General features: G+C 48.1%; 1 protein-coding gene across 1 annotated transcript in view; it reads left to right on the forward strand.

Moving 5' to 3' along the window:
* Positions 1 to 560: 560 nt before the first annotated feature.
* GRIN2A (glutamate ionotropic receptor NMDA type subunit 2A) overlaps positions 561 to 22,587 on the forward strand; it is a 374,836-nt gene continuing 352,809 nt past the window's right edge. Inside the window, exons 1-3 of the mRNA XM_041750636.1 lie at positions 561 to 1,220; positions 1,848 to 2,038; positions 3,486 to 3,917. Of these exons, the coding sequence (XP_041606570.1) occupies positions 3,504 to 3,917 (414 nt within the window). The 5' untranslated portion in view covers positions 561 to 1,220; positions 1,848 to 2,038; positions 3,486 to 3,503. The remainder of the gene's footprint in view (positions 1,221 to 1,847; positions 2,039 to 3,485; positions 3,918 to 22,587) is intronic.

Genomic DNA, 22,587 nt, shown 5'->3' on the forward strand with positions numbered 1-22,587 from the left:
CCTCATCTGACAATGTTCTTCATTCGTGCCAGGTTGCCAGCCAGGCCCCACCACACACCCAGGCAGTCCCATGCTCTCTGGCTCACCCCTGCTGGTAGCTTAGAAGTGGCAGCCTCAGGGCGACTTTTGTTTGATGTAACTTAGAAAACAAGAAGGAAGCGAGTGGGGGAATGTTGAGAAGTCTTTACTTTTAGGATTCTGGCTCCCTGAGACAGAGGAGCGGGTTCCCTTCCGGGGGTGGCGAGGCACAGGGAGAAGCACTGGAGCAGATTCTGTGGGGTGTGTGCGTGCGTGTGTGTGTGTGTGTGTGTGCCGGCGCGCCTGTGCGTGGAGGGGGACTGCTGTACCCAGCGCGAGGCCCTGGGGGAGGAGGAAGCGGTAGCAGGGATGTGAATAATTGATTCTTCAGCCGCACCAGACGCTCGGAGCGGGCGGAGAGCGTGGCTTCAGCACCACGGACAGCGGCTCGCCGCCGCAGGCGCCCCCTCCGCCAGGCAGCCGCCGGGCCTGGCCTGGCCGCCGCCGTGCGCTCCGGGAACCCGCGGCCCAGGGACTGCGGGTCAGCCCCGGCCCGCCCCCGGGGAGGGCGGCCACGGGCGGGAGATGCGTTCGCCCACCGGAGCTCCAAGCCTCCCTGGCTGTCGCGGGGGCTGCTGCGTCTAGTCGACCGAGAACAAGTCCCCAAGTTGGCGTGGGGGGCGCCCCTGCCTGCCGCCCCCTCTTCCTCCGAGGCGCCCGCAGCAGAAGCACGCCCCAGGAGCCCAGCGCGGCCGGAGCCGGGATCCAGGGTGGCTGGGCGCTCTCCGCACTCCCGTCGGGAAATGGGGAGCTGAACGCCCGCCCGGCGAGCCGGCCCCGCAGCGCAGGGCCCGGAGCGGAGCTGCCATCCTCCGCCCGCGCCTCTCTCCGCCGGGACCGCGGGGATCCCCGGCCACACGCGCGCGCGCGCTCCCACACTCCCTCGCACACACACACTCGCCCTCGCACACACCACCAGCCCCGAGCCTGGGCTGCGGAGAGGGCTCTCGGGCGCGCACCGAGGACCGGGCAGCTGCTGTCCGGAGTGGGGCAGGAAGCCGGGCTCCGGCTCCTGGAGGGAGGCGCCGCGGGGTTGGCCGGAGCATGGGGCTGGGTGAGCGCTGAGAGTCGCGGCCGCAGCCATCAGCCCTGGAGATGACCAGGAGCGGCCACTGCTGAGAACTATGTGGAGAGAGGCTGCGGTGAGTGCTGGCGCGGGACGCGGGGCCTGGGCGGCCCCTTCGCGGGTGCGGGTGGGGGTGGGGGTGGGGGTGGGGGGCAGAAAGAGGGTGGGAGGCCTGGATGGGAGGGGGCGGCAGGACCGCAAGAGGGTCGCTGCGTGGGAATAATCGCACCTCCCTCCCTCGGGGATCCGGGACCGCGGGAGCCCGAGCCCTTCCCTCCCCCTCTCCTGCCGGCTCATCGCAAACTCAGCCAGCCCCCACCCCCCTTCCCTCCTCTTTCTCTCCCTACCCCCGTCGCGCAGCAGCTCCTGGCCGAACAACTCCCAGCAGCCGGCGCCGCCGGGGAGGTGGTAGGGGGTGAGGGTGGAGATGCCCAGTTAGCTCCTCGTGCGTGGCCGGCCCGGGGCTCCGGTTCTCCCGTGCGCCCCGGAGCGGAGCTCTCCATATCGGCCACGGGGTCTGAGGGTACGCACAGCGGGTCTTGGGCACTGAGGTCCGGCTTCCCCTCTCTGGGCGAGCCCCCTGTGCGCACAGGGGGCCGTGAGCACTGCAGACTGCAGCCTGCGCCCCCCCCCCCCCCAGCTCCCCTTCCCCTGCCGGGGAGCTGACCCTGCCTCTCTGTCTCTTTCTTCTCCACCCCGGTAGAGCCCTGCTGCAGAGCCTCCGGCTGGGATAGCCGCCCCCCGTGGGGGCGATGCGGACAGCGCGGGACAGCCAGGGGAGCGCGCGGGGGCCGCAGCATGCGGGAACCCGCTAAACCCGGTGGCTGCTGAGGCGGCCGAGATGCTCGTGCGCGCAGCGCGCCCCACTGCATCCTCGACCTTCTCCGGCTACAGGTACGTCCCAGCGGGAGACCTGGGCTGGGCCGGCCGGGGAAGAGGAAGACTCGACCCGAGGAGAGAGAGCGGGAGAAGGATCAGGAGAGCGAGGGAGAGGAGAGCGGGAGAGGGAGCATCTGCGGCAAGGCGCGGGAGGAGCACCAGGGGGCGCTGCGGCTCCGCGCTCCGCGGCGCGGGCCCCGAAGAGCGCGTCGGCCAGAACGACTTCTCCCCAACTTCCCCTGGCTCCGGCGGGCGCGGGGCCCGAGGGGCGCGCGCCTGTGCACGCGTGCACGACCGTGCTGGCATTTGCAGGCGCGCGCAGTTGTGCGCCTGGCGCGATACATGTGTGTGCACCGGCCGAGGACGTGTGCGGACTCGGGATGGCCGTGGGCACCGCCACGGCGGCCTGCGGCTGTGCGCAGCAATGCGCGCGTGCCTGAGAGGCCGTGCAGCCCACTGCCCACGTGCCCCTAACACTTGGTAACAGGATCTGGGCTGCAAAGCCTGGGGAGGGGCTGTAGGGTTCACGTCGGTTGGAGAGCGGCTTAGGAGCCCACCTTTCCCCCCACGCACGTTCCCAGCCGGCTCCCACGCGCCGGCCCACGGCTGGGCGGGGGGGATGCGCCTCCTCTCCTCTCCGGGATTCTGCATTGCACGCGGCAAGCGTGAGAGAGGGCGTGTGTGTGTGTATGTGTGTGTGTGTGTGTGTGCACATGCACGCGTGTAGGGGGCGGGCCCTGGAGCCCGCCTTCAGTTGAGTGGAAATCGCCTCGGGATCCCTCCACGGGAGGTGGCGCGGGCCCTAAATTCCCCCCAGGCACCCCGGACCGCGGGGCGCACAGGCGAGTGTCCTCGCTGCCTTGCACTTGGGAGGGGGTGCTCGTGGAGGCAGGCCTGTGCTGCGCCCCGCGGGCTCGCAGGGGGCGGGGTCAGCCAACTAGCCCGGCGCGGGAGCGGGGCTGCGGGGTCTCCGCACCGTCTCCTCCGCCTCCTCCGCACGCGCGGGGGCTGGTCTGTAGTTCGCTCCCCTCGCGGCGAGCAGGGGGCGGGGTCGGTAACTTGATCCGCACTAGCCGGGTGGGAGGGGGCGGGTGCCGGGTTCGCTCTGTGCGCCTACGCTCGGGGGCTGTGGTCCCCAGCTACCTTGGGGGGTGTGGTGGGAGATGTGGGCAGAGCTAGGTGTGTGGAGAGGAGGCTGGAGACACGCGGGGAGGAGGTTGGATGCAGAGATGGACATGGGGCCAGGGCTGGAGGATTAGCTCGGGTTGGAGTTATGGATAGAGTTGGGTGGAGGGATGTGGATGGCGTTGGGAATGGGGAGCGGAGTGGGTGACTCGATGGGCGGGCTCTGGGGATGGGCGATGGGCTCTCCACGTGGCTCCTAGCGCAAGGGCTGGGTCGGTGATCCCTTCCTTCCAGAACCGTTGCTCCCCGGCCCTGACTCTCCCTCTCCGCCTTGCAGGGACCGTAAGTGGCGACTATGGGCAGACTGGGTTATTGGACCTTGCTGGTGCTGCCGGCCCTTCTGGTCTGGCGCGGTCCGGCGCAGGGCACGGCGGCGGAGAAGGGTCCCCCCGCGCTGAACATTGCGGTGCTGCTGGGTCACAGCCACGACGTGACGGAGCGCGAACTGCGAAACCTGTGGGGCCCTGAGCAGGCAACAGGGCTGCCCCTGGACGTGAACGTGGTAGCCCTGCTGATGAACCGCACAGACCCCAAGAGCCTCATCACGCATGTGTGCGACCTCATGTCTGGGGCGCGCATCCATGGCCTTGTGTTTGGGGACGACACCGACCAGGAGGCCGTGGCTCAGATGCTGGATTTTATCTCTTCACAGACTTTCATCCCCATCCTGGGCATCCACGGGGGCGCATCTATGATCATGGCTGACAAGGTAAGTCGGAGAGGTGATAGGCCGCCGGGACCCGGGAGTGTGCCAAGCACACCGCAGCCACCACAGGTCTTTGGGAGCCTCTGGCATCTGTTTGGATTTGAAAGAGGGTCGTGGCCGCTCGGCCCTGGTGAGAGCCAAGTCCTGCTTCTCCAAACCCAGAAATGAATGTCAATGCTTTTTCCCTTGGTTCTGAAAGTGGGGTACTCAGAGGCACCTTGGGTGTGCCAGGAAGATGCAGATGTGTAATGGACTGGTGGGATGCTTGGAGGTTTCCAAGTAGTGCACAGAGGCGAGCCAGGGGCACTTGCCACACTATGGCTCATATTTCTGTGATACCAATTTTACCGGATTTGTGGGAAAATGTCATTTTTTTCCCCTCCGTGGTAAGTGACTAAAACTATTTTTAAAAAAAGATTAAATGTGGGTATGTTATTGGAATAGAATGCCTCGTTTTTAGGTGAAGCACAAAAGAGCAGAGAAATGTCATGCTTCCATAGACTGTCTACAGTTGGGGGAAGTGGGGTAAAGAATTTGAGAAGCCCTGGGCTGGGGGTGCCCAGGAGAATGTTCCTCTAAGGAGTGAGTGGAGACAATTGACTGCAGACCCTGAGCATTTTCCTACATGTTCCCTGAGTGGGGCTGACAGGGGCACCCAGAACCTCAGATGGAGGGGTTGCCTCCCCAGGATGGGTTTTGGCATGAAGTTGGGAGAGTGTCCTAATGAAAGAAGGTATGTCCACAGCCCTTGACTTAGAATGAGAGGTAAAGTCCTTCTGTGGAGTGTCTGAGAGTGTTGGTTTGGGGAAGAGGAGAGAGAGATTCCAAGACTGGAGTGAGAGGTTATATGAAGGCCTGGTTTGAGAGTCAGGCAGAAGTGAAGGATCGGAAGAGGGTCAGAAGGGAGAAGCAAGGTGAGGAAGGAGAAAAACATTGGAGTTACGGGTGCACAGGATCTCCATCTGAGCCCCAGGAAAGGACCAGCTGGGGTAGGAACGGAGGAGGGGGTGGGTGTATTTGTGTGCCATGGGCCCCAGCCCTGAGACCTTCTTGGAGTGTGTTCCTTGGATAGCAGGAGACATCCTAATGGAGTGAGCAGACATTTGTCAGAGCACTTTCCTTCTGACGCTCTGAAAGCACTTTTATATTCATCAAATCAGATGCTGCCTCTGCCTCAGCAATTCCCACCAGCTCCTTTGGGAACAGTATTAATTCTTTCAGGTCTCCTGGGCTGCAGCACATTCAGCCCAAGTATACAACCGATGCGGTATCTTATTAAACATTCATTTTACATGGTTTACAGCCTAGCAGAAATCCTTTGTGTGGCTGAGCATTTTCCCAGCTATCTCTCAGTTTTGGGGGCGGGGCGGGGGGCTCCTTTCCAGGATGAAAAAAGTAAGGAGCAGCTGTGCCCTGCCACCAGTTGTTCAAACTGGGAAGGGTCTTAGAATCTACTAGAGCATTCTACAACTTTCAGATGGCGTGCCTGAGGCATAGGGGGCAGGTAATGACTTGGCCGAGGCCACATGGTGGACAATGGAACTAGATCTCAGTTTTCCTTTTGCAAGCTGTGATCTCACATTCCAGCAAATTAAGCCTATTCTTTAACTTTGTCATCACATCTTCAAGAGGGTCAAGGAATTAATCTCCATTTTATATAGGAAGTACTAAGCCATGGAGAGGTGCAGTGAATCAGAGCCTTTTTTTAAGGAATGACCAGCCCTCTGATGAAGACATGAAGAAGAATGCAGTTCCTAGCAGGGGTTTAGAGTATGATTTGGGGATCTAAATATTACCCCCGCCTCCTCCTCTTCTAAAGTTTTGACCACAGAGGCAACACACAAAAGATAGTAGCCATGCTGAAAGTGAAACGTATGTCTTGACTAGGGCTCAGGACAATCAAGAGGAAATCTGGTGAAATCCGACGTAGAGGAGGTGTCTTGAGCCTGGGAGGTCTGAGTTGGCAGGTGTGTAGCTCAGGCTCTTACTGGACCTACCCATGCAAAGAAGTAAGAACAGAGAGCGGGCTCATAGTTGGGCACCTGTTTGATATACGGTGACCCTGTCCACCATGAATGTCAGGCTCTGACCTACTGGACCAGCAGCTGTTCCTCCCTTAAGGGGTATTAAGAGGGAGTTTTGAGGATGTGCGTGGAAGCGTTCTCCGCTCCTGTAGAATGAAACTGCTTTATGGGGAATGGACAGGAGCGTGACCCCACTTAATAGTACAGAAGGAAAAGAGAATCAGGAAATGGCAAGCAGAAGATGAGAAAGGACATTTTGAGAGAAATCAAGATTAGAGAGAGATTTAAGAGCGGACAAAGGGGAGAGGAAAGAAAGTGTACATTGATTCAAAAATGGTGAAGGGAATTGGTTACTCCTCATTATTGTCGAGGCTTTCCGAGTTGGTCTTGATGGCAGGGAATCAAAGAAGTGAGCGCAGATAATGTTGGGGTATATGTTGGGCCCCATGTGTGGGATGAGCAGGTGATGTTGACAGGAGGTGGGTTAAAGAGTGGTATTTTGAGAAACCTGGATGTGTTAAAAAAGGAAAGAGATTGTCTGAGATGTGAACAGCCCTTCCTTCCATTAGTAGCACATCTAGTTGGCTTGTGCCTTTGCCACCTGTTTCTTTTGGAGCTGAACGCTGCATGCAGTTTGTTTGGCTCTTAAGAAGCAGCCATGAGACGTTGCCTAAAACCCTACCTTGCTTGGTTGAGTGTGCCAATGGTGTTATGACCTCAAAGCCTGAATCTCCCCAAACTGAAAAGGCCTTTCTGTCTCCCGCTATGATTTAGATGTTCATTTGGTAAAGCCCAGAACATACCTGTGTTGTTTTCACTTCCAAATTGATAACATGATAGTTGATAGTGCCCCCATGGATAGGAGTGGTAGTTAATTTGATTATTATGTAAATTGAACACTGCCCCCCCCCACTATTTTTACCTTTCCCTCAGTCTACTTGACCCATGAAAAAAAGAACAAAGCCTTATAATAATTGAAATATAAAAATAGAAATAATCTCTTAAGTGGCAGATTTTTGTGGTGTTAATTTACAATAGAGATGTTAATTTTTGCTCCTATCAATGGGTGGTCTTGAAATATAATTAATTTAGAAGTAAAAATAAATGGTTGATATAGATAAAATTCTAATCCTATCTTGGTTTGGCCATTTTGATCCTCTCCAAATGGAATACACTCTGGATGCAGCAATAGCCCCTAATAAATCAGGCATATGCACTAAACCTTCACATTTCTGCTCGGTGTCCTCACATCCTCCACCCCCTCCTCCATTTCTGTAGGCTCCCTGGGGGAAAAGGCAAGGCTTAGATTTCAGCTACATCTATCCATGTCAGTTACTACATGGACTTCGCTTTATATGATGTTTCTATGCATGCCTCATCTCTTCTACTAGACAGTAAATTCCTTGAGGACAATTTTTTTTAAAGTGTGTTTATGTGTATTTAAAATAATGAATACTCCTCCTCCACAGTTTATAAAAATAATTTTTCATTGTAGATGGCTTAGTATATTAATGTTTAAAGAAAAAATAAATTTCTCCCCTCTATGTCCTGTCACCAGGAGTAACCACAGTTGGACATGTGGGTCTATTTCCTTCTAAGCTCCATTTAGTTAGTTATCAGTTTAGGATTATACTGTATATATGGGATGGATTTTTTTTTTTTTTGGTACTTTGCACTCTGTGGGCTTTTTTTAGTCAGAAGATCCAGGGTTTTCTTTAAATCCGGAAAAATCTCAGCCATTATGTGTTGGATGTTTCCTCTCCAACATTTTCTCTGTTCTCTCCATATGTAGTTTCTCGATGAGTCCTCCAGGTATCTTAAATTAAACATCTTTTTTTTTCCAATTCTCTATCTCTCTGTGCAATGTTTGGGAAGGTTTCCTCAGTTCTATATTCCAGTTAACCAACTCTTTTTATTTGTATCTGGTCTCTTATTTTGCCTATCTGTTGAGCTTTCAGTTTTAACAGTGGCTCACATATTTCCAAGATAAATAATCGGCCCCTTTTTATACCATCCCGCTTTTTTGTTTGTTTGTTTTATAAAAAAAACTCTTTTCACTTGTGAATGTAAATCCTTCCTCTGGCCCTTTGAGGATTTTAAAGAACAAAATACTGCGAAGTCCTTCTTTGATTGCTTTAGTGTCTTTGTTTCTTCAGGTATGAATTCTTTCACTTTATAGATTCTGATCATTGGATGTCCTCATATGTCCTCTAATTTTTGTTTGTGAATTTTAAGGTGATTTTTGTGATTTTTTTTCTGCCCTATGTCCGCAAGGGTATGTGCTTTTAAACTAAAGCTCATGTCAACATCGCCGCTCAGAGCTCTCTCCTTGCTCTATATATCTTGTGGTGCGGGCTTGGGTCCTAGCCCCATGTAAGTTACTTCATTTTGGCTCCTTGCCACATACAGGGGCATATTTTTTGGCTGTGACTCCTAGCAGTATGGTTTTGGGTACAGTTTTGCCTGTTATTTCCTGGGTAGATGTTGGAACCTTTGCTTCCATGGCTCATATTGGACCCATCCCCCATGAACTATGTGGCTTTGATTTTGAAATTGTAGAGTCCTATCTTTTGATTCATTTATTTTCAGGGAGTCCTCTTTATTTTTGATCTGTGATTCCCTTTTCCTATTTCTAAGCAGCACTATGTAAATTTTAAAACATCTAAAGATTTATCTATAAGTTCTGTGTCTTAGGAGCAGAAGAGGGAGGTTACTCAGTGTGTTCACTCTGATTTTGACCCAATTATATTTCACATCTGGCTTTTATTTTTTTCAAACCTGATTATGTATTCATGGAATTTTCCCTTATTATTGGATAGACTTCTCAAATATGATTTTAAATGGCTGTGGAGTATTGTGTTTATATCACAATTATTGAAACTAATACTTCTATTTTTTCTACCTTTAGTAAGGTTGATTTCTTGTTCACAGTGTGTTCTTTTTGACACCTTGTTCTGATCTTGCCCTTTGTATTTGTTGCTTAGTAATTGTTTGTTGATTGAATGAATGAATCAAGTTATTGGTTCTGATGCCTGCTTGCTGCAGTTTCCAGATGAACTTATCACATTGTGGTTCAGGGCTTTCCATGCAGTGTTTGTTCCCTAAATGCTGACTGATTTCATAGGTGTGTGCCAGGTCTCCTCTTCTTTTTAGTGGGCAGATAATTACTAGCCATCCTTGGGATTAACAGAAATTGGGGGGTTCCATACAAAAGGCCTGGGTGGTGCTGCTGAGTAATAGGTCATCAGCAGGAGGGGAACTTTCTCTGATAACCTGGCAGCTCTGGAGTTTGGCTGTGAGTGAAACACTGAAAGCTCATGGAAAGGGCAGACACGCACATCAGAATGTTGGTGGAGCCCACTCAGCTCCTGCTATGGAGGCATCGGGTAGTTTCTGAGAGAGTGGGGAGGCCTATCTTTAGCCTTTGCGATGAGGCATGTCAGATGCAATCATCTACTCCTCCTTACATAAGTCATCGGAGAGCAAAAGGCATCACCCCAAGAGGCATGACTAACTTCCCAAATGGCCCTCGGGGTCATTGGTAATCACTTGGACTCTCCATAGCTGTGCTCTGGTGGGTTCGGAAGGGGCAGTGTCCATGTTCTTTTTGGTAGCCCCAGGTAGGAAATGCTTCTCTAGATGGAGTGCTAGAGGAAGATAAAGGGGAGTGGGAGGGAGGTGGAAAAGGAGAGAGTGAGAGAAAAGGGGAGGAAAAATACAAATAGAATCTTGGGTTTGTAATACAGAATGACAACTTTTGGTAAGGCCATCATGAAAACAAGAGGTTGTAATGTTATTAGCTGGTGTGCTTTGTTTGTCCTACACTGCCTGTTTATTATTCCAATTTGAATTAGTTGCCAGCATTAAAGTTAGGAGACATCACATTTCTAAAAAAAAAAAAAAAAAAAATCTGAATTTCATGCTTCATTGGAAAAAAATGGGAAGGCCTGGGAGCATCGGCCCCAGCTTTCCCCTCGGGAGGCAACAGTTGGCTGGAGATGAAGTGGAGCTGGCTGGTGCTCTTCTTTGTTCATTTCTGCACTTGCCCAGTTCACCCATTCATGTTAGAGACTTGGCCCTGAAGGCCCTGGGGTTTGAGATCCCCGACATAGGGGAAGAACATACCTGGTCTTTGTTAAGAAAGCCTTTCCTGGGCAGCCCTGGTGGCTTAGCAGTTTAGCGCCGCCTTCAGCCCAGGGAGTGATTCTGGAGAACTGGGATTGAGTTCCATGTCGGGTTTCCTGCATGGAGCCTGCTTCTTCTCCCTCTGCCTCTCTCTCTCTCTCTCTCTCTCTCTCTGTGTGTCTCTAATAAATAAATAAAATCTAAAAAAAAAAAAAAAAAAAGCCTTTCCTGGACATTCTCCTTCTCTTCCAGGGGCTGCTTCTTGGTAGGTGGTAAATTCTTGATGTGCATGTGGCCATGCTGCTGTGTTCACTGCCGCCATCACTAATCTACTGTAGTACCTCTGAGCCCACAGGCCTTAAACCCTTTTCAACGTGGTACTCCCAAAAGCCACTGCCAACCAATTTGAGTCAGAAGGCCCCAGAAAAACCTTAGACAAAGGGTCCGAGGGCCTAAATTCCATTTCAAATAGCAGTATGACCTGGAAGAATGCTCTTCACCTTTCTGGGCCTTAGTTTCTCCTGTGAAATGAGGTTTGGGATGATACCATCTTTGAGGCCTCTTCCCAGCTCTGAAAATTTTAATCACCTTCGAGAAAAGACCGACAAGAAACATGCCAGCATGTGAGCAGTGGTTATCTGTGAGTGATAGACTCATGGCTATTTCAGTCGTCTAAAAAATGTCATTCCAGCATGGTTAATAAGTTGAACCTTGGGTTAGGTGGTCTGGGTTTAAATTTAAGCTTTCACTTACCAGACGGGTGATCATGGGGAAGCTCCTGAATGGCTCTGAGCCTAGGGTCTTTGTTGTTGCTTTGTTTCTGGCCCCAGCCTACCCCCAGTGTCTTCATTTTTAAAGAGGAGACAGAAATGGTACTTATTTCATAGAATAGCTCAGTGCTTGGCTCATAAAAAATACTATGGGAATTCTCTTGTTATTGTGTTTGTATTTTCTAGCTTTTGTTTTTGTCAAATGGGCATGTACTTTTTAAGAACTAGAGAAATGATGAAGGGTGATGTGGGGATATGATGGTAAGCCCTGCAAACAACCGGGGATGAATCCTCTAGAACTCTCAGAAGTGGTGAGTCCAACACGAATTGATTCACATTTCCTTAACATGAACATGAATAGAAATGAGAATTTCCTGGGACAACCAGGAGCTTTTAGTTCTTCAGATTTGCCAGGGGCTTTATCCTGGCAAACTGAAAGTAAATGTTGCCAGTGCAGAAATGACCTCGAGAGGAGCCAGTCTCAGTGAGCTTTGCAGTAAATAACTCCCCCGATTGGACCATTTATGTTTGCATCGGGCTTAGGTCTTTAGGGTGTGGACAGATACAGTTTCTCATTTTGTCTCTGCCAAGGATAAAATAACTCAGTGATAGCCCAGGGAACCTGGCAGCCCCAAAGGTATTTGGTTAAAGAATCCTTATGTGCTTATTCTTTACACTCTTATTTTATTGCCTTCTCAAATCAACAATTGTGAATCCTGCTGGTTTAAGCAAGAGGCTTAGATTAAAGAGGGACAATAGATTTTGATGTTGATATTTTGGTTGTCTTAACTAAATTGATTAAGATGTTGGGTGATAGAATTAAAATTCAGGACTGTCTTTCTGGATTGAAATAAAAGACTCAGACTAAACTACAGGCTATATTGGAGGATTTAAGAAGAAATGATACTCTTACAGGAAGGGGGATATGTAGCTTTCAAGCTTGAGGATGATTTTTGCAAGGGTCATGAACTGGTGGACTGCCTTCCAAATCTGCCTCATAGATATATTAGTATTTTGTTTCACTAATATAGTATTTAAAATGCTTGAATTTCAATGTCCTTGTTCTCTATTATCTCACATCTAGCCAGATTCACCCATTTATGTTAATTGCTTGGTCTCTGCAAGCATTTGAGATTGTGATCTCCAATCATAGGGATTTTGTTTATTTGCTTGTTTGGTTTGGACCAGATGCACAGCAGTTCTGAGTAGTGATATGGCTCTTAAAAAAGTGAAGGCTACATTTCTAGAAATATAATGTCCAAATCAAAAGAGGCGGTAGCTCCATTATACCTTTTCTGTTGTTAAGAGTGCCTTTAGCTGCAAATAACAGAATATTTGACTAGTGGTAGCTCAAACAATTAAAACATGTAGTTTTTTTTGTTTAACAAGGAGCCCCAGGTCTGATTTAGTGACTCAGTAACCCGTCAAGGACTCAAGTCCTTTCCATTTTTCTATTTTGCCTCTTTCAGCTGTTGTTGCCTCTTGGTCACAGGATGGCTGCTTCTGTTCCAGCCATCACATCTTCACACACCAGCATTCAAAATGGGAAGAAAAAGGAGAGGAAAAGAAGCTTTCTTGTAGGCCCTCTTTTCTTCCATCAGAGTTGATGTCCCCTTACATTTCATTGGCCAGAACTGGGTCACATGCCACCCCTTGAACATCACTGGTAGAGATTAAAAGTCAAGATTCTTTTCCAAGAATGGATAATTGCCACCAATGCAAAAATTGCTGCTGTTAGCAGGAGTGTAGGAGCAATGGATAAGTGATACAATTGATGATGTCTCCAGCAACACAAGCACCATGATCTGTAGACTTGCCTTTGTTTTAGTGGATAAAATTTAAAGATGGGTGTTGAAAAACTAGTGTGTCCAGAGGCAGTAAAGCTTTGGGGATTGCATAGGATCTAAATGACATATGGTAAGAGTCTCAGAAATAAATATTTAGGGTAATTCAGCCTAGGGAAGAGAAGTCTCAAAGAGAGGATGTGAAAGATAGGCTGTTATGAGGCAGAAGGTTTAGTCCTAATTTTTGTTTTTATTATTTTGGGGACAGAACTGAGGCCAGAGGATGAAATTATCAGGAGTAAAGTTTCAGCTTGATGTGAGGACTCAGCTTTGGCAATTAGGTCCCCGACTGCAGGCTGTGATGTTTCATAGAATGAGTGTCTGTCAGATGTGCCTGAGTCTAGAGTGACTGCCCATCTGTCAGGAACGGGGTGGCGAGCTGGATTCCTAGTGGCGAGATTGGATGGGGTCACCTCTGAGATTCTTTCTAACTCAGAGACTCTGCACCTCTTAAACCCTCAATTTTTTTTTTTAAATCCCCAAGTCCTGGTACTTTAGGCCGTTGGATTTGGCTGAAAACCAACATCCTCACTTTCTGCAAGCGTGTGAGTAATTCAGTATAAATTTGCCCAGCTTGGGGGACAAATTTATGATCCCAGCATCAGCACCTCAAATCCCCAAAGGACTTTACATCATCCTGAAGGGTAGACAGTATTTGAAAAGCAGAAAACCTATGTATATACCAACTCACACACACATATATAAATATAAACATAAGTAGGTCAGCCGGCGTCATATTTACTAGTGGGAATGTTTTTGGCTAAGAAGCACAGCTACTGAAGACGATGTTTAGAATAATTGCCAACAATCTCCAAATGGGGAGCTTTTGCTACTGCATCAGTTAATCATGATTACTTAACTGAAGTATATTCACGTTTTTGTACATGTTATTGTAAGAATACTTTCATATCCTAAAGAGAGAGCCAGAACCTTCTCTGAACTTCCAGTTGTCAAGTTTTTCTTTCTTGTCTATTGTACCCCTTGCATTTTGAACATTTCCTTACGGCAGTAATGGCTCTGGGTGCTAGTCATTGTTTACCTACTCCCTTCCCTGTTTCTCCTTCACAGGAGATCCCAAGAAAAAACAAAATCCAGAGTTGCTTTCCAAACTCTTTGTCTTTGCATTCAAATTTTACAATGTTCCATATGATGGAAATGGTGTATATTCTAATTATTTATTTATTAGAATTAGAGTAAAAAAAAAAACTCCAAATAATAACAACACAGAGTCCAAGAGAAGGAATATTTGCTCAACACATGCATGGCAGCTCCTCGGACACATGGTCCTCTCTCTGGAGGTGACCATGTTACCTGTTCAAAGAGGAAAAATATGAAACGGGAGTGGTAGCTTGTTGCCATTTGTAATTTTTGCTGGAGTTGATATGTTACGTAGGATCTTTTCTTCCAAAGTCTTGCTGACTTGGAAGAGGTTAATCATTTTCTATGGGTCCCCAACTGTGCTTGTTTTCCCAAAACAAAATAAAAACTCACTCTGGAATATAAGGTTGACTTTTTAAAAATCAAAGCTGGGCCCACATACTCACCCAAGGAATAGAAGATAATTCAGAGTGAGTCAGGTAGGGTCATGATCATTTTATACACTAATAAAAGCTATAGACCCTCTCCAGAGGAGTGTGCACTCAACTCCCAAGCATGCATTCAACATTATGTGCAATTGTTAGGGGTTTGTAGATCTTCGGGGACCCATTTGTAGACCTCCTTGGAATTTATTTATTTATTTATTGGCTTATTAATATGTTCATTCTTCAAACATTTATTGAGCCTGTACCCAGTGCCAAAAATGTTCTGTAGCTCTCTCTGTGATCAGATTATTTGGTTTGATAGGTACCTGGCTGGGGGAGACTGGCATTTAAAGACCAGAACGAGGTATCGGTAATTGGGGTTGCTCCAGGGGGCTGTGGGAACAGAGCAGAGGGGCACCTCATCCAGAGGCATGAGAGGGGCTTGTCAAAGGAGGTGCCCTGGAGGGCTGTGGTCTAGAGTTGAATTTGAGAACTCCAGGCCAGAAGAGGCTGGCATCCCACGTGTCTGCCCCTGCAGGTCACATCCATGGCGTCAGAGGATGAACTGCAGAGTGGAAGAGGTTAGCTCACGGAGGCCCAGGTGCCAGCTTATAGTCTAGGCCTTTCCCTCCCGTTGACATGTTCCAGGCTGCCAGGCTTGAGTGTTGTTTTGATAGCTCGTGAATTTTCCTCTGGATGGCAGTTCTCACAATCAAAACATTGAGCTTTTCACCGATTTCTGTTCTGTTGTCACAAATGGCTGGATGTCTCCTGCTCTATCTCGTCTCTTCCAAATTAGGAAACTCTAGCCAGAAAGACTGAGTGGCATTTGAAATCCATATTGTCTTGCATGTCTGTAGTCCTAGGGCTGAAAAAACAACATATTTTCTAGATGAATTGTTTTAAAGCTCTTTGTCGGGCTGGGGAAATGCAATATTGGTTGACTCGGGTGAATGAAGCCAGAATGTGGGGAGAGGGTGCTGAGCTCTAGAAGCTGACAGGCTTGCTGCAGCTCTGGCGCCGAGTGGTCAGCAATGCTTCTACCAACGGGATTCTGGAAGAGGCAGCACCGTCAGGTGAAGAACGAGCTTCACAATCAAATTGCTCTTTAGTTCATTGCTCTTGGTTTTTCCCTGGTTAATTGGTACTCATTTTTGGTACTGTTACCGTCTGTTTTTTTCATTCCTTTGTAAAGCTCTTTGGCAGCGTTCGAAGAAACACTTTTATCATGAAGAATTTCAAACACACCCAGAAGTAGAGACAATTGTCTGAGCCCTCCTGTCCCCATCACCTGGCATCAACAGTTACCATCGCATGACTGCTCTTGTTTCAACTCCCAGTGGCCCCACCACCGGGTCAGACATTATTCATTTCACCTACAAATATGTCGGTGTACATCTCCAGAGAATTTTACAAACTATTAAAAAAAATAGCCTCGGCTAACATAAAAGTAATCTAACAAAGGATTTGAAAGATTGAAAGACGTATAAAGAAAATAAAAATCACCTTGGATGTCCCTAACCGCAGACAGCCACTCTCGCCATTTTGGTGTATTTCCTTCTAGTCCTTTCTGTACCTGCTATACAAACACACATACATATCAATCACATAATTTCATGGACGGCTTCTAATTTACTTCCCATTTTCTCATGAGCATTTCAGATTATTTGTAAGCATTCTTACCTGCTACTTTTCCATTCCACGGGTACATGATTTCTTTGATAATTTGGATTTCTTCACATTTGTTACTGTTAAAAACAACCCCCCAGTGAACATCTTCATAATGAAATGTCTGAATTGCAGATTATTGGGCTTTTTTTTAAAAAAAATATTTATTTATATGAGAGAGAGAAAGAGTGCATGCGTACACACAGGGAGATGAGTGGAGGGATAAGCAGACTCCCCACCAAGTGCAGAGCCCAATGGGCTTGATCCCAGGACACCGAGATCATGACCTGAGCCAAAGTCAGATATTTAACCAACTGAGCCACCCAGGCACCCCAAATTATTGGTTTTGAATCAAATCCTATGTCTGAAATCACTGGGTCACTGTGCGTGAAGAATTTTAAGGTTCATGATGCATCCTGCTAATTGGTTTCCAGAAGGATTGGATTACGGACACTTTGAGTAGCTACACTGAAGTACCTCCCTCACCTAACTCTGGCCTGCTCTTGAAACAGAAGTTGTCCCGATTGGTTCCGTGAAAATGTTACCTCATTCGTTGTCTTAATTTGCATCTCTTTTATGGCACCTGCTGCAGAATATATTTTAATTCAGTCAGACTTTCATATCCCTAGGTGTTGTACATCTTCACCTCTTTGATATTTTTCGTTGTGTAAATGGAAAACCTCAGAAAATGATGGATTCCAATATAAAGTACAGTGAAATAATTTGAATTTCTAAAAAATAATAAATATTTTGAAGCCTGGCAGGGAGTTCTGTGATTATTCATTCTTAGTCACCAGGCATTGCTCAACCATTGTGTCTGTATCAATGTTGCTTCAAGAATTGCTTTACAATGTAAGATTTCCCAGCAGAAAATCATTTTGTGGGATTTGACTATTATGATATGCTAGGAGGCGCGATAGAGAACCTTGTCCTAGTGGGCCTGGGATGTGCTCGCGACACGGGTTTTGTGGGGAACCTTAGGGATCTGGAGCTGTGGGCTGTTCCTTTCTCTAGAAGAGCGAAGGCAGGGTGATGATGTGACAGTAGCTGCCCTGTAATCTGAAAGGGATATCATGTGGGCGGCATGAGTAGCTGTTCTTTCCCATGGCGGGGGTGAGGGCAGTGAAATGAATTTTAAACGAAAGTAGAAGGGATTTAGGACTGCCATTAGCAGTTGTGGGGGGAGTCTTCAAAATATTTAACTACTAGTATAGAATGATCATTAGTAGGGACTGAATGTGCGCCCCATCCCACAATCGAATGTCGAGATCCTAACCCCAGTGATGTGGTATCAGAAGGTGAGCCTTTGTGAGGTGATGAGGTCATGAGGGTGGAGCCCTCACCAATGAGATTAGTGCCCTGATAAAAGAGACCCCACAGAGCTCCCTCACCTCTTCTGCCCTGTGAAGACACGCTAGGAAGATGGTCATCTGTGAACCAGGACATGGACTGTCAACTGTCATCAGACACTGAATCTGCCAGTGCCTTGATCTTGGACTTTTGGCCTCCAGAACTGTGAGACATAAATATCTGTTGTTAATAATCACCACCTGCCCCGCCATCTGGCTGTAGTTTTCTGTTTTAACCGAGACAGTCACAACCAATGAGAGCAGATACCCTTAGAGCCCCCATTGGGTCAGGTGTCAGTCCCGTAGCACTGGTTATGAGAAAGTGGTGTATTCTTGAGGGAGGGGCTGAGTGGCAGGAGGACTTGAAGATGCTGGAGGCAGTGGCCGTTCACTGTCGAAACCAAAGCATTCAGCATATCGACAACCAGAATGGTTGTACTTGCATAAAGCAGCTGGGCACCAGACTAGAGCACTCCTGACACTTCTGAGGTCTTCTATGCCAAAGCGTGTGCAGTGGGTTTCTCATGGAACTGTCTAGAACTGGACGGAGGGACAGAGGATGGCTGTTTCTTCTGCCATAGGTCAGCCCTGCCCTGAAATGGGGAGGTGGGGTGGAAAACATGTTGAAGCTCCTTCTCTAAAATATGGAGTAGAAACGTGCTTTGTCTGCTTCCACCTCTGAGCCCAGTGCTCTTGCCTTCTCTCCTGTGAGGTAACTGTCCAGCCATCCCTACAACATGTCTCCCTCCCATGAAAAGGGACAGACATGGCACCAAAGCCAGCTTTTGTCTCCAGCCCCTTGCCCCCTTGTCCTGCAGGGTAAGACCTTCCCAAGAAACTCCTGTTTTCCCTAGGGTTGGATGAAAGGGTCTGTTTCAGTCTCTGGTTTTGGAGTGTGATGTGGCCACTTGCAGAGGCAAGAAAATAATCTTGTAATTCAGTGGAAATACTCTGCAACCTAAATAAGCTTTGTTAAAGATCAATTCTCAAAATAAGGCCATGGATGTACCTTAATGAAATCATGTACTTGATTTGCTGGTTGTGTCTGTGGCTTCCCTTTGTCCTTCAGAATGGGAAATTCTCCATCCCCTGTGCTTGTGCATAGAGGTCTTAAAATTCTAATGATTTCCAGGGGAAGTGGCACATCTCTGGCTTCATCTGAGGGTAGGAGGAGCCTGGGGTTGGAATTTATTGCTTGCGATATTATGGGCTGAATTGTGTCACCCTAACAGTCATATGTTGAAGTCCTAACACCCAGTATCTCAGAATGTGACTATACTTGGTGTTCAGGCCCTTAAAGAGATAATTAAGGTAAAATGAGGTTATAATTTGGGTTAAAATGGGCCCTAATACAATATGACTGGTCTGAGGCACCCAGGTGGCTCAATCGGTTAAGTGTCTCAACTCTTGGTTTTGGCTCAGGTCATGATCTCAAGGTCATGAGATCAAGCCCCATATTGGGCTCTACACTGGGTGTGGAAGCTGCTTAAGATTCTCTCTCTCCCTCGCCCCCTTCATCCCTGCTTATGCACACACATGCTCACTCTGTCTTTCTCTCTCTTAAAAAAGTATGACTGATGTCCCTATGTGAAGAGATTAGGACACTGACATGCATGGAGAAAAGATCATATGGAGATACAGGGAGAAAATGGCTGTCTGACCTAACTCTGGGAAATGAACAAGGGGTTAGTGGAAGGGGAAGTGGGCGGGGGGGGGAGGGGTTGGGGTGACTGGGTGATGGGCAATGAGAGGGGCACTTGGCGGGATGAGCACTGGATGTTATGCTATGTGTTGGCAAATTGAACTCCAATAAAAAAAAATTAAAAAAAAAAAAAGAAAAGAAAATGGCTGTCGGTACACCCAAGAGAGGGGCCTCAGGAGAAACCAGCCTGCCGACACCTTGATCTTGTACTTCCAGCCTCTGAAACTGTTGTATGAGTTGTCAAGTGTCTGGCACTCTCTAACGGCAGCCCCAGCAAACCAGTAGAGAGAGGTGGGGAGGTACATGAAGCTCAGTTCTATGGCTCCTTAGTGCTCTTCTACCGAACTGGGAGGAGGTTACAGTGCCCCAGCTCAGAACCCAGACCCATATCCACTCTAAAACTGACTTCCCATGGTGAGGTTTCCATTCTGGCAGCAGGGTTCCCACATGAAGAACTAAGTCCTTGTCTTGGAATCCTTCCTGGGACATGTCTAGGATGTCCAGGCTCAGTGCTTCCTAAAAATTTTTACTCTAGGGGCTATGATAGGATAATGGCCCTCCAAAGATGTCCCCATGTCTGGACCCACAAAATACGTCACCTTATGTGGCAGAAGGGACTTTGTGAATAGGAGTAAGTGAAGGATCTTCAAATGAGATTCTCTTGGATTATCGGGTGGGTCCAATGTAATCACAAGGATCTTCAGAAGAGCCAGAGAAGGAGAGATGATGACAGAGCCCAGGGTGGAGTGATTTGCTGTGAATACGGAGGCAGTGGCCATGAGCCAAGGAGCACAGGGGGGCCCAGCAGCTGAGAAACGCCAGGAAATAGATCGTCCACTGGAGCCTCCAAAAGCAACACCGCCTCATTGACACCTAGATTTCAGTCCAGTGAGGCCCATTCCAGACTTTGGACCTCTGGAGCTATAAGAGAACAAATGTGTGTCACTTTAAGCCACTAAGTTTCTGGTAATTTGTTGGAAACCAGTACAGGGGAGAATCTGGTAAACATGTGCTGGAGGGCAGGCTGTGCCCCAAGTGGCCTTTTCTCAGCACTTGACCTTGGAAATTCACTCCATCTCATAACGTAACTGTGTTGGTATTAAAGCCAAAATAGTTTTATTTTATTTATTTAAATATTTTATTTATTTACTCATGAGAGACACACACACACAGAGAGGCAGAGACACAGGCAGAGGGAGAAGGAGGCTCCATGCAGGGAGCCTGACGTGGGACTCGATCCCGGGTCTCCAGGGATCACTCCCTGGGATGAAGGTGGCGCTAAACCGCCGAGCCACCTGGGCTACCCAATTTTAAAATGACTTTCCAGATAGATGTCTCAGTTTATCCCTTCATCAAGTAGTCAAGCAAAATCAATACTCTAGGACACTCTACTATATCCGTTCCCTGCACGTATGCACCACTGGGCTGTGCCTACCTCTATGTGAGGATCCTGGAAGGGTGTGTGCCTTCCATCCAGACAACTCAAAACCTGGCTCCTGAACTTACTAGCTCTGTATCCTTGGGCAAGTCACTTAACTACTCCGAGCCTCAAGTTTCTTATCTATAAAATGGGTGGCGAGACGGATGTCTTGCAAGGTTGTTGTAAAGACCAACAATTATCTTTGAAAAGCGTATAGTACACTAGGACGTGCCATGCAGTGAGCACTGCTCTAATACAAATCTATTCTACGTATTAACACTTTTCATCCCTGCAACAGCCTGATGGGTAAGGTTATGTTATTATCACGTGTGTGAATTCACACAGGCAGGAAGTGGGGGAGCCAGGATTGGAACCCAGCTAGTTTGGCATTCTGGCAAGGTTTCTTAAACTTGCACTACTGACATGTTGGCTGGATAATCTCTTGTTGTGGCAGCTGTTCTGTACACTGCAGGATGTTTAGCAGCATCCCTAGTCTTCACATACTGGATTCCAGTAGCATCCCCCCGCCCCCAGTTGTGACAACCGAGAATGTCTCCAGACGCTGCTCAATATTCTCTGGGGGTGACTTTCATCCCTGGTTGAGAAGCATGGTTCCAAGGTTTAAGGTCTGATCGCTGTGTGATACTGAACACACACAGCAGGTGCTCGATAAGTAGAGTCATCATTACACTTGGGCTTCCATGTTTCATAAAACCTGCAAAGCTCTGAACAGACAAGTGTCAGTTAATGTTCCTATCTCTTTACCAAACCAGTGTCCTGTGGAATCTACTCCCCTAGTTGAGGGCTGGTGTCAAGACCACGAGAGACGTTTTGTGCAAGTGTGTTAACACTTCTTGTTGGCTTCTCTGGCAGCTGAGAAACGATGAGGCAGAGTGAGTAAGGGCACTGAGCAGATTGCAAAAGGCACAGACGCTTGTGCATATCGGTGCTTAATATCTTTTTGGAGAGGGATGATTCATGTAGCTCACACGTGGCCTTACGAGGAGTTGTCTGAAAAATAAAAGTGCCTCCACCAAATTCTTCATGAGCAATTTCCCTATCATTCTTGGACCTGGATGGGGAAAAAAAAGAGTCAAGAAATTCAAGATACTTGAGGAAGAGAAAAGAGAAAAAAACTAATTAATAATGAGCTTTCTGTAAATTTGGGCATCTCTCCAAAATACATTGAGATCAAATTTTATTTCTTAAGTGAATCTGTTAACTTTTATGGGTGATTTGGGTTAGTGCAATTGGTTGGAAGAATTCATTAAAGCAGCCAAGATCTCTGGCTCAACTGCACACAGGAAAGCTTTTGTTCTCTGACCATACGTCCTCCTCCAAGCAGTTGTAGCAAAGAATATGAATCCTCAGCCACACAGTGACAATAGGCGAGGTCTAGACAGATCTCTGATCCCACCCGTTATCAGGAATCCCGCTGAGATTGTAAGTTTTAATGAGGGCCTTTCAGGCAGCCTTCTCTTCTGTTCCTAAAGTCACATCCTGGTTGGGGCAGGACTTAGAAGCTGGACTTAGTCTTGCCCAAGTCCATGTCCCATCCACCATTCACCTGCATTAGGTCCACTCCCTCCTGTGGCATGTGCTCCCACCTACTTGGTTTGTGGGGACTGTACCCCAATTCTATTTATGACCCCATCTATGATCTCTATTCCCAGGAACCAGTACACTGGTTTGAGGCAGGGTAGGTGCTCAGTAGATGTTTACGAGAAATATGGGTAAGTAGGAAGGGCTAGGGCCAGGACTGTATCCATTTCCCATCACTGCTGTAAAGAAGTTGTCACAAACTCAGTGTCTGAAAACAACACATTGCCATCCTCTTACAGCTCCAGAGGGCAGAAATCTGAATTCAGGCTCACTATGCTGAAACCAGGGTGTTGGCAAGGCTGTGCTGCCTCTGGAGGCTCTATGGCAGAATGTGTTTCCTGGCCTTCCCCAGTTTCTAGAGCTGCACTTCTTGGCTTCTGGCCCCTTCCTCCATCTCCAAAACCAGCAGTGTAGCATCTTGCCTCCCTTGTCGTGTCTCCCATAAGGACTCTTGTGATGACATTTAAGGCTCATCCAAATATCCACGATATTCCCTCCATCCCATGATCCTTAATTTATTTATTTTTATAAACTAATAGATATGTATGTATGTATATATGTATGCTCCACACCTAATGTGGGACTTGAACTCAAGATCAGGAGTTCCATGTTCCATCAACTGAGCCAGCCAGGTGCCCCCCTAAGA

This window comes from Vulpes lagopus, chromosome 3, assembly GCF_018345385.1.
Source record: "Vulpes lagopus strain Blue_001 chromosome 3, ASM1834538v1, whole genome shotgun sequence".
In the NCBI taxonomy this organism is placed as follows: domain Eukaryota; kingdom Metazoa; phylum Chordata; class Mammalia; order Carnivora; family Canidae; genus Vulpes; species Vulpes lagopus.